At 37.1% G+C, this 12,973-nt stretch overlaps 1 protein-coding gene across 8 annotated transcripts in view; it reads right to left on the bottom strand.

Annotated features, from left to right (window-relative positions):
- The window catches only part of LOC131069102 (uncharacterized), a 156,250-nt gene that overhangs the window by 115,758 nt on the left and 27,519 nt on the right, over window positions 1–12,973 (bottom strand). Inside the window, exon 1 of one of the 8 annotated variants that reach the window (XM_058008356.2) lies at window positions 8,245–8,600. The exons of the other annotated variants lie outside the window; for them this stretch is intronic. Coding sequence (XP_057864339.1) covers window positions 8,245–8,310 — 66 coding nt within the window. The 5' untranslated portion in view covers window positions 8,311–8,600. Of the gene's footprint in view, window positions 1–8,244; window positions 8,601–12,973 lie in introns of those variants that run through there. 8 annotated transcript variants of the gene reach the window in all.

Below are 12,973 nucleotides of genomic sequence, written 5' to 3'. Positions count from 1 at the left end.
AGCATACTAGGTGAAATGTCTTGCCTGGCGGAGAATTATTGGCAAATAACAATTGTCAATTTGATAATTAATCCTTATCAGCAGCAATACAGTCAAACCCCAATTCTGAAAATCTGGAAATGGCACAATTTCCAATACTATGACAAACTCTAGCCAGTATTACTCTAAACACATCCTCAAGGATGATAGGGAATGATTAATGGCCTCCAACCTGCAATAAATTCTACAGTCTGCCTGTGAACAACTCTCTAAACCCCTGAATAACTCCGGAACTCTGAAACAATTATGCCCTGGTATAATCTCTGAATGAGATTATCAACTGAGTGCTCTTGGGTGATCTTTTGTTGAAAGGGGGTGTACTTGATTAACCACGGGCAATATAGACTCAGTATTGCCCTCCCAACCATAGACAATATACTGTTATTGTCTTCCCCGAGCACAAGTGCGTGGTGACCTGCTTGTCTTCTATGCTCAGCTATGTGTATTCGATCTGCTAATTGTCTGTTGATTCGATGTGCTGAAGAATACTGAATTTCTGATGAATGAGCACGATCTGCTTACATAATTTGAACTGCTGAAGGATGATGATAATTCAATTCCTTGGGGGTGAGAAGGAGCGGGTCTATACACCCATACATGGGTGGCGCCAAGCAACACGAGTCACGACTACTCCAAAATTCGGTTTATAATTAAACAACACGCCTCTTCACCAAGGAGCGGATACATTATATCTAACCCGTCATTTCACCAAGGGGACGGAATTGATAATTAGTCATATATGCAAATACAAATACAAAGTCGACAAGGATCTATATTAAATCGGACTTGTTAAATGTGTAAGGCCGATAGGCCACTCACACATTTAATGGCTCATTCGGCCCTGAAGGATCCAACCGAAGCTATACATCAACACTCCCTCTTAGCTAGGGAGGAATCCTTCTAGATAACTGAGTCACATAGTGACATCCACCATGGCTACTCCCAGAGGGTTCCATCATGGCTACACCCATGAGTGGAAATACAAATGAACACAACCATCATGGCTACTCCCATGGATGGTGAAAGAATAGATATCACCTCACCACGACATAACCATTATTGTGAGATCGTCACCTCACAATGATATTCACCATGGCTCATCCCAAAGGATGAACACACAAGTACAAGAAAAATCATCACGGACTCTCTCACGTGATGTTGTCATGGCGTCACACACATGACATCCACCATGACTCATCTCAGAGGGTGGATCCACCATGGCTCATCCCAGAGGGTGGAAATAAGGGCTTTCACCTTAAATCTCTCTCAAAGAGAAACATGCATTAGTATAAGATATAAATATATATCAATGATGCTGAGACTCAATCTCAGCTAGGGCTTCATTCTCCACCATACCAAGCTTATCTCAAAAGTATACAAACTTTATCCTGGAAAGAGGCTTGGTGAAAATGTCTTTTGTTTGCTCATCAGTACTAATGTATCTCAACTAAATAGCATTTCTTTCCACCATGTCTCTAACATAGTGATACCTGATCTCCACATGCTTTGTTTTGTCATGAAGTACAAGGTTGGAGTCTGCACCACTCTTGGTGAATCCCAAGCTCACCAAGTATCCATCTATCCAGGACTATCTAGGTGTCAATATAAAGGCCTTCCAGCCTATATACATGGGACTCCATCCCATGAATCATAGTCCTTTGACTGCTACAATTTCTCAAAGAGGAAATCGATCATCATATCTTACTGATGCAACTTCCATCTCATGACAGAACTGTAGAAGTCATGATCCAAATGTTAGTATACCTGATCACTAGAGAAATCATCTTGACATGGTCCACTCCCCCTGAAACCAATATAACCAAGATCCTCAGATGCCAACTGAAGCAGTTCCTCTAACTGCTCCCTCTGACGTGAAAGCATACCCTTTTCACATGGTCTCAATTATGGAAGGGCTCTTGCTCCAGGAATGCAATCAAGTCTGAGTTGTCTCCAATGACGGGTGAGTCAGCCTGCTCCGCTGCTACTGCTGAGAGTTTAGGACTTTCCTTTATTCTAGATCACTTTATTTGATTCATCCTACAAATTCTTAGTCAAAGTACTGCATAGAGGTCTAGTCCATTGAATTCCAAATTTTGTCCAGAACTGAGTGTCCTCTCTCGATTTCTTCTGCAACAATTCTTCAGTTTGGACGAGCAATTCTATTGTAGGATGTAGTAGAGTTGAATCTCCTGTAATAGGTCTCCTCATCAGAAGCACATGATTAACATTGTTCGCAGGAGCAGTTTCCCATGCACAAATGTACTTGTCTGATTCCATAGTAACAAAACTGTGAATTTATCTCCAGGCATGGCTACACCAAACATTTGAATCACATTGCAGACAATGAGCTGCAATACATGCAATCAGACATTGGACAAGTCTCTACCTGTGACATTGCAAAACACGAGCAATGATTTAAGTCACCTGACTTCCAAGCACGACCCACGTTGCTAACCAAACATCGATAAACACACACTGCATTAGCACCTGCGACACAAGCTTGCCTGAGCCGACATCGCCTGGCACCGCACGGCAGACATGGCACGACAGATCTGCAATGCAACCGAGCTGCATCGTTGCTAAACTTCAATCTGGGACATTTGTCGAGCTGTTATTGCACTCGAGCTTGCATCGACAAAACATTGTTCAAGACAGAGCAGCCGAGCACCAACATCGAGCTTGCTCCAACCCGCTCGAATCGCCCAGCCCAACAGACCTTCGAGTCGAGTCAGGCTCCCCAAACAAAGCGCAAAGTCATTACACAACGAGCGGCAGGCCAGCACATTCAACAACTTACTCTCCTCTTAGTGCATTCAAACGCGGCATAGATATTGAGTTGCGTTGCCGATCACAATCACGACATCGAGCATTAGAATTGCAGACTTCCAAGGAAACATCCGACATCGCTCAGCATTAAACATAGGCCAAGTCTGCAATGCCTTCTGCTGAGTCGAGCATCTCCCAACCGCTATATTGACTTCGCAAAGATCAAACATCCTTTTGTTCGCCCGAGCACAGCAGCAACGAAATTCATCAAGCAAAAGAACCGTGGGTGCTGATCAACATTACCTTGGTTGAGAGGTAAAGATCAGCAATCACAATCTACACAAATCGACCCATAACTCGGCCATCCTTCTTTGCAGCATACTTGACAATCTCCAGACTTCAATATGGCGTCCTAATTGTTGTTGTCTCTTATGTCTTGCAGGGAGATCAATTCAACAATTGAATCGACTCTATAGATGCAATGATGTGTTCACATTCTTCACAACCCACAGAACTTGGCAATTTGTTTGCTCCTTGATACTGCTACATCAAGCTTGCACAGATCACCCAGAAGGTCACGATGTCAATGTTTGGTAATCCACACTTTTCTCCTAAGTGCCATCACATCTTGTGTGTTAATTGGAGAGAACAATCAGTCAGCACGGAGCCCCATGCAACCAAATATGCACCAAAAAAGAACCATAGATCCACAAACTTGGAATCTGCGGGAATAAGAATCGCCGCTACAGTTCCACCATCAGATGACTTCGAGCCTTGATCAAATCAAATCTCCAAAATCGAGGAATCAGTCCCAAGAATTTGCAATGATGTTAGGAGTTGTGGTGTCTTGTTAATAATCCCAGCGGTCTTAGTAAATATTCACAATGCGGCAGGAGGGAGAAGGCTCCATGAATTCACAAAGCAATCATATCGACATTTAGAGACAGTATCATACATCTCTGACAGCACTCTGACGCATTTTAGGATTGACATTCAGCATTGCTAATTTAATATCATCATTCACCAATCAGGGATTGTACAACAAATTCATCCTTTAGCTAGGTTGATCGGAGTCATATAACCATCAACGGCATCATTACATCAGATAGCGACGATATGCTCATTCCTCACTGCGATCTGATTATCCATATCGGATATCTTGCAATTGGCAATAACCTCATAGGTTTAGCATTGGCAATTTGACAGTCAAGATCGAATGGTGTTGCAAGGGATAGACTCTGTGTGATAGGAAATCTACAGGGCCTTTTCCTGGTTTTCGTACCCGCTCTGATACCATGTTGAAAGGGGGTGTGCTCGATTAACCATGGGCAATATAGACTCAGTATTGCCCTCCCAACCATAGACAATATACTGTTATTGTCTCCCTCGAACACAAGTATGTAGTGACCTACTTGTCTTCTATGCTCAGCTATGTGTATTCAATCTGCTAATTGTGTGTTGATTCAATGTGCTGAAGAATGCTGAATTTCTGATGAATGAGCACGATCTACTTACATAATTCGAACTGCTGAAGGATGATGAGAATTCAATTCTTTGGGGGTGAGAAGGAGCGGGTCTATATACCCATACATGGGTGGTGCCAAGCAACACGACTTCTCCAAAAGTCGGCTTATAATTAAACAACACACCTCTTCACCAAGGAGCGGATACATTATATCTAACCCGTCATTTCACCAAGGGGGCAAAATTAATAATTAGTTATATATGCAAATACAAATACAAAGTCGACAAGGATCTATATTAAATCGGCCTTGTTAAATGTGTAAGGCCAATAGGCCACCCACACATTTTATGGCTAGGTCTGCCCTAAAGGATCCGACCGAAGCTATATATCAACATCTTTCACACTTGCAAACACTGTCCTCATTGAGGGAATTCGTCCTCAATAAGCTTGAATCTTCAGCAGCAAATCCTTGCTCTCCATAAAGCTTCATCAATTTTGCAAACAAGAATGAATTAATGAGCTCTCGAGAGCCCATTTATAGCCTTCTCAAAAAACCCACGACTTGGAGGAAACGAAATGCACTTTTATAATTTCATTTCATCTCAATTAATCATTTAAAATTTTAATGTAGTTGGCACCCCCATAAAGGATTAATAAATGACTTTATAATCATTAAAATAACTAATGCAATTAATACCCCCTATATCCTCTAATATAAAGTCATTAATTTAATTAATATTATTAAAATCGAAACTTTAATAAATTAATATTAATCATTAACACTAATAAATGTCAATATTGGAACATTTAGTTAATTATGCCAACTACCCAATAATAGTCACGGTACCATCCATATGACTTACTATAAATAGTAAGCATGGAACCAAAACATCCAAGTGACTTACTAAAAATAGTTTCTATCAAATAGCTCTAAATGATCCCTAGAAGGCAGTCCATGAACCAACTGATGAACTGAGCTGGAGAAAACTGGAAAAGACATCAAAGTGTCAGTTGAAAAACCCTGAACTACCCTCTAAGGGCCCCCTAATCACCACATTAGCTTACGGGGAGCACTAATAATAGGCTAACCTCTGAAAATTACTGATGCTTAGGAAGGTGCAAAAATGGGGACATTACACATACTGACCTAGATGCTTCCACTTACCACAATATTGCATTTGAGAAGTTTGAGAGCTAGCAAGCCCAGCACTCTCTTTTAGTGCAAGTGACACTAGCACTAGCACTTGTGGTTCATCTAATGTTCATACATCATCTAATGTCGATGATGATTAAATTTTATAAGTTAAAATTAATTCTTGAGCTTGACATTATTATTTTAATATTGAACTTGAAGTTTGAACGATGAATATTTATCATGCATATTTTGCATGGAATTGAAATTTATGGTGGTTTTGTTGTTTAAGTGATGCTATGTGATATTCTAATCTTAATTCATGCTTCTAGGTTGCATGTATATTTTAATCTTAATTCATTTTTAAAATTTTTAGTAACAAAACCAAACCCCAAAAAATAATTTTGCCAAACCCATGAACACGAACTAGGATCCATACCAGATTAAGCAACTTGGCTTACGATAAATAAACATGACTATTACCATATGAGAAAATTGACATTCTTTGTTGGCTAATAAAGGCTTCTAGCTGAGTAGAATATTAATTATGTTTTTATGATTAACTTTTGATCGAATGGATGCATTCACTTCAGATGGATCAGCTGCAATAAGAATATACTCGGTCTTAGAAGGTTTCTTATGTCTAAGTGTTGCTTGTAGGCCTAAGAAATGATTGTTGTTATCTGAGAACTCACTAAACTTTTGTATACCCCAATGATAGCTAAATACTTAATTGATCTTGTACTACAACAATGTTTATGAGTGACCTTGGTAATCTTAAATTACCTAGCTAGGCAACAATATGCATATGAACTTTAACTTCAATGCCTTTATCATAGAATAATCTATTTCCTACATAAAGTACCTTCGCTTGTGTGGTAGGCCCAAACATAAAAAGGAATAGAAGCATAGAAACTAATAGTAGCGAGTGGATGACCAACACTAGATTACAGAAAAGCCATGAAAGCTCTAATAGAACGGATCCTTGTAAGCCTGAGATTCAAACTAAAGTATATTGCATATTTAGGTCTTAACTACATTGTACGTTGTACCTCACTAATACACTAGTTGGAACCCTCTTAGAATTTTCTGCTCTAAAAACAAAAGCGTGACTTGAACCTACTTTAATAATTACAAGGGGTCCTTTAACCCCAGTATCTTGAAAACTCCTGGAAATACATTTCAGTACTCACAAAACAAGATTGGTCATCATACTATTATCAAGTGAGAAGGTCTACTTGCAGAGCATAGAGAGAATTGTAGTAATCCTTTGTCAAGAATACTACAAACTCTTCAAAGCATTGAGATCACGATAGACAACAACAACAGTCAATTAATACAATAGGCTAAGGAGAATTGAGCAATGGTGGTAAGAGTATTTCCTATTATTATATTCAAACTAAGTTGCTGGTACATGTATGAGAATGGGTACGGGATACAAGTACATCGGTACAGAAATTTTTTCCCTTACGTACAATACATTTGGGTCGGTGTATATATATAAACAGAAAATTAAAAATTTTAAGAAATATATAGAATTGTAAAACTAAATACGTTTAATAGTATGATACAGGTCTGAAAATTGATGGCCACCCCTACCTATCATATGAATTTTTTATGACAGTATGGTCATTTCAATGCTTTTCATTTGACATTTTAAGGAGAATATATTTGTCGAAAAATATTTAATTTATAAACAATTTTATATAAATTCTTTTAAGTTTAAACATTTTTACCAATTTAACCAATAATACATATTAAATATGAAATACATTTTTAATTTTAATAAAATAATATGCAAATAATCTAGTTATTATTTTTAAGTATATTGTTATCTATAATTGAAATTAACTAATTATTTTTATCGTAATAGAGATTAACTATACACATAATTATATATTATTGCTATTATTGAATCACTAAATCCTTCTCTATGGTCCACCTATACATTTCTTCAATGGTAGTTTGTTTCTTTCTCTTTAAGACATATTTTTGAAGTACTTAAACAAAAAGAAATATATTAATTAGGTGTAAAACATCATTTTCTAAAATAATTATATTACAAACTTGATGATGTTATAAAAAATATTTTTAAATTAACAAAGTACAACTATAGACATAAATCTTATTGATAAATAAAAAGAATTAGAACATAATTGTATGTACTACAAAGTGCATAACTTAGGCTTCACCTATGAGCCAGTAGAAGATTGAAGCTACAATAAAATGTAGATGCACCTGTTTCTTGGAAAGAACTGAAAATCCTTCTTTAAAAATGCAGATGGACCTGTTTCTATGAAAAAAATGAAAAATCCTTGTCCTTTCATTATTCATATCACATATGGATATCTTATAAAGATAAAAGGAATGCAAAAAAATTAGAAAACAATGATAAATTAGTAATATATGCAAAAATCTTAAATTTACTAAGTTTCTAATTTCATACCAAAAAATCTTGTTTACAATTATATTATATTTTGAAAAGATTTTAAATTAATAAATATCTACAATAAACATTATACAATCATTGATATTACATTTTAACATTAAATGATAATCATTTAATAATTATTAAATTACTAATAATAAATGTCATAAGCAAGTTTCTAAATTCATTTTTAAGACAATCTTATTAAATATATTTTAAATATTAAATTGACAAGTTTTTAAATTCAAATAAGAAATAGAAACTATTCTAAAAATTCGTATTAAAATATTATAAAATTAACAACTATATCCTTCTATATCAAAATATTTTAAATAAATTTATATTTTTATAATAAATATTCTAAAATAATATCCTTGTATGTCCGTACATACAAGGTTGTACCCTATGGCATACCTTGGATCCATCTGAACTGTCTGTATACCCAAGCAACCAGCTATCGCTCAATAACATAAGGGGCATGCGCAATCAAAAACCGTCTCTGATAAACAACCGGCAACTCTCTGACATCATCCATCCATGGCTCGGATCCAACATAAGGTCTCCAAGTCACAATGTCCATGGTATCTAAGGTGTATCTCCAAAACTCATGTTTCCCTAGTCTAGGCTGTGAAACAACACCCCGATAAGCATATAGATATGGCTGTCCATCACCCCTGACCCAATCATATACTGGTCGCATTACAGCAATATGCTCCCAGCACCCTATTTGCAATAAGGTGACGCCGGCTGACAAACTGGCAGTACGATCAAGATTATTGCGAGTTTCATAGGAACAAAGGACATAAAACCAATGATTGTCAAAGGTTAAAGAAAACCATTCAAGATTTGATAAATTATGTTATTAGTAATTTAATAATTATTAAATGATAATATGTTTATATTAGATAAATTATAATACTATATAATATATATTACCTATTATATTTTTTTACAATTTATTAATAATTTAAAATGTTATATATAGTCTTAGAAAAAACAGCATGTCAATGCATATGTCCAATAATTTTTTAAGCTGTCGTATATGGTCCAAAAGTGAAAAAACGGCCATATAAATCGTCAAATTCCAGGCCTGGTATGAAACTTTATCATTGATCAATGCTAAATGCCAAAATGGTAGCGATAAAGACAAATATTAAATGCCAATTGATAGTTCAGAATTTTCAATATTATGTCATGTGCCATATAATATGTATCAGCTGCCCTTCAAAATGCCCAAATGAGAAAAGAGAGAGTGAAGAGAGCAAACGATCTTTGTATTGGGTGCAGTGATGCTTTTAGGGGCATTTTAGGGTTTTTGGATGCAAAAAAAGTTTAAAAATTAAAATGTCTTTTTTTGTTACTTTTTGGCGCTCAATGCCTTTGGGTACTGTTGTGACGTTTTCACACATCGCCCCATTGCAAATGGGGAACCCCCACTTTTTTTGCTTTCTAGGTTAGTTGTAGAGTCTTTAGCTATTAGCCTTTGCTTGGAAGAGGTGTAGATCTTAGGTGGCCAGGAGGTAATCAAGTCAAGTCTCTTTCTTTGAGTTGGAATGAGGTCAGTTAGTTTCAAGGCTTAGGAAATGAACGATTCATGATGATCATTCCATTTGATCATCATCTTGCAAAATCAAAAATGAAGTGCTGAAATTTGGCTAAGGCAAATTGAGTCAACTTTTGGAAGGAAGGATAGGCTGTAAGTCCGAATCATCATGAAAAGGCTCAAGGAGAAATGAGTAAGTTATCAAAGTTGACATTTTGATCATCTCCTTTGACCCCCAAAATGTGTGACTTAAGCATTGGCACTTCCTTTGACCCCCCAAAAGTGCGACTTAAGCATTTTGATGAATTCCTTTGATTCCCTAGATCAACGACTTAGGCATTTTGATCATTTCCTTTGCCTCCTACAATCAGCGACCTAAGATGTTTCATTTCCTTATCAGCGAACTAAGGGATTCTACTTCCAATCAAGATCCCAATGTGTGACTTGGGCATTTCGGACTTCATTTCCTTTGAAGGTCTAAAAGTGCGACTTATGGATTGAGTGATTTCCTTTGACCCCCCAAAAGTGCAGCTTAAGGATTGAATGATTTCCTTTGACCCCCCAAAAGTGTGACTTAAGGATTGAGTGATTTCCTTTGACCCCCCAAAGGTGCGACATAAGCATTTTGAATGACTTCCTTTGCCAATGGAAAAGAGCAACTTAAGGATCAGCATTTCCTTTGCCCAGCCAAGGCATTGACAGCATTTCCTTTGCCCAGCCAAGGCATTTACACCACTTCCTTTGCCCTGTGAGATCCGTGAACTTCCTTTGCCGCCTGAAACCAATGCAAATCAGGCATGTCTCAGACCTGAAACCTGTCAAATCAGACATATAAAAGTGAGAAATCAGACATAAATTAGGCCTGAGACACAAATTAGACTCAAAATCAGATGTTTCCATGATCAGAAAATTCATTTCCAGATTTAGAGAAGGTAGTAGGAAGCTTTTAAGTACTTTTTAAAATGTTCTTGATTCAAATCATGTTTGTTTCCAGGTTTGATGCAAGTGGAATGAATATGCAAAGGAATGTGAAGAGGGTCAAGGCTTCAGGGCGTGGAAGGAACATCACTCATATGCAGGCTCAAGGAATCAAACACAAAAACAACAATTCAAGTGATGAGGATCAGCTCCAGGATGAAGGGTCATCAGCTCACATACAACATCAAGATTTCATCACAACTGCAAAGTAACAAGGAAGACTTCAAGATCAACATAAGGATGGCAGCAAATGCAAAGAACGTGATCAGCATGATGATACGCCAATACGCTTCAATTGCAACATGTGACAGGATATACATAGAACGCTTTAACAGTGGGTAGAAGGATGCAAGGAAGTTGCTCGAAGGAAAAGATTTCACAAAATCACATGAGGAGTAGCATTCAAGGCAAGAAGGAAAGATCAAGCATTAGCATCACAAGGTCTACATCAAATGCAGCACTAAGGTTGGAATTCCCAAACAAGAGATTAAAAGTGAAATGATCAAAATAAGATATGCCTCATTCATTTACAACTTGTGATGAGTTACAAAGATCAAGCAAGCCGAGGTGGCGCCCAGTCATCACTTAGCCAATCATATTATTCCAAGCTAAGGCATCCAAGTTCAATGCATCCATCAAAGAGGATAACTACCACATGGGTACAAAGTCCAATGCACCTACTGTCATCATCTATTGGTTGAATATTCAAGGAAGGACATGTGTCCCATAAAATGTAATTAGATCATTGGTCAAGCATTAAATGCTTTGCAATGGGTGTAACAAACCCTAATTAGGCTTTCTATCCTTCAATCTTGGCCATTGATTGTGAATCAATCTGAGCCATTGAATTGTAATGAGAGCACTATATAAGTCTCCACTCTTTCATTTGTAAAGGTTAATAGTTGATAGTAGTAGAAGGTGGCAGATAACAAGCAAATAGTTAGAGTAGAATAGGAGGAGAAGGCAAAGATTGTTGCCAAGACTTTGTTGTAAGAAGCATGTAAACTTCATTGAAGATATGGTGAAATTCATATGTTGATTCAACAATTTGCATGGTCTCTACTTCTCATTTGTTTTAATGTTGGTAATAGAATGGAGGAATTTTGTGTATGATCAATGGTGAAATTCATACATCCATACTACTAGCACCTTGCTGATTGTAAAGTGCCTTGCGTAGTCAACTGGATCTATCTTAGCCAGCCTTAACTTCAATTGCTACTTCTTCATTGATATGCTTCAACTTGAAGGTCTCTATACTTGTGGTGGTGATTTGAAAATCACAAGCTATCCCTAGAAGATCACACTAGCCTTGTGGAGATGTTCGTTGCATGTCAAAGCAAAGCTTAGTTGAATTTCATCAAAGATTGTCCATTGCTCTTACATCCCTAGGAGTTAGATTAGATCTCTCTCAACCCCTATCCTTTTTCCTTTTTTTCCAAACCAAGTAAAATTCCACGTTCCAGCGACATTCAAAGCATTCAAGCATTCAACGTAAGTCCACCTTGTGAATTCGGCAATATCACATCAAACAACTGAGTCTATCCAAGAGCACGTCAAGACCTGACATTCGAGAACCTTGGAATTGTCCCATTTGATCACGCAGCTTAGCATTTGGGGAGTCTTTGTTCAAGAGAGGATAGAATACTTAGTATTTTATTTTGTGTTGCATAGTGCATAAAAACACCATCAATAGGTACTCACAAGTACACCTAGGTAACCCAAGTATGCACCTTGGGGGCACCCAGGCGTACCCTATAGCAAACCCATACCCGAACACACCTAATACTAGTGCAAACAGGTTCTGGGCATACCCAATAACATAGTATTCAAAATTAAGAGAAAAATCTCATTGTGTTATTCAAAAAATAGGGCATTACACATTAGATATCCCAAATGAGCATGCAGAGGTCCATCAATTCCCTTCTCTTTAGCCAAGTTCCTGTTATCTCTAAATTTCATAGAGAATTCATATCTACACTCCGAAATTGTCCTTTTTCCCATGACCTTACTAGACATTTCTCCTTTTTAGAAGAAGAAAACCTTACAAAGGAAAGAAATGTGCAACCAACACACAAGCCCAAGGGAGTTTTAATTCTTAAGCTCTAATGCCTTGACAGAGATACAAAATTATGTCCACTATTGAACAAATAATAGACTCCACACGTGTAATAACACCAAGATGATGTGTCAAGAGAAAGGAAGGAATATCACATTATAAAATAGAATCAAAGTGAATAAAATGATGAAAATGATGGCAGGCAATGCCGCTATTTATATGATTTCTTTCTTGATTCTCTTGATTACCCTTTTTTTATTGACCCACCTTGCAAAAATGGTTTGATTTCCATCATGTCAATCAGCTTCTCTTCTCAAGTCTTCTGGTCTCACGTAATCTTACTCTTCTAGGCTATCCCCATCTCCTCTTCCCCCCATTCCATATACACAAACAATTAACAAAAAGCTTGGCTCATCTCATACATCATTTCTTGTCAATTACCATCCAGTATCCATGTGATAACTAGAAGAGGAGTTAATTGTTGTCTTGCCCCACAAGGCCAAGAAAGTGGCTTGGATACAACGTCCTTCTATCCAACTTAAAAGCTGATGTAACTGTTTTTAAAC

This window comes from Cryptomeria japonica, chromosome 3, assembly GCF_030272615.1.
Source record: "Cryptomeria japonica chromosome 3, Sugi_1.0, whole genome shotgun sequence".
In the NCBI taxonomy this organism is placed as follows: domain Eukaryota; kingdom Viridiplantae; phylum Streptophyta; class Pinopsida; order Cupressales; family Cupressaceae; genus Cryptomeria; species Cryptomeria japonica.
Note: the sequence above shows the minus strand (reverse complement) of the source record. Positions and strands in the feature narration are given on the sequence as shown.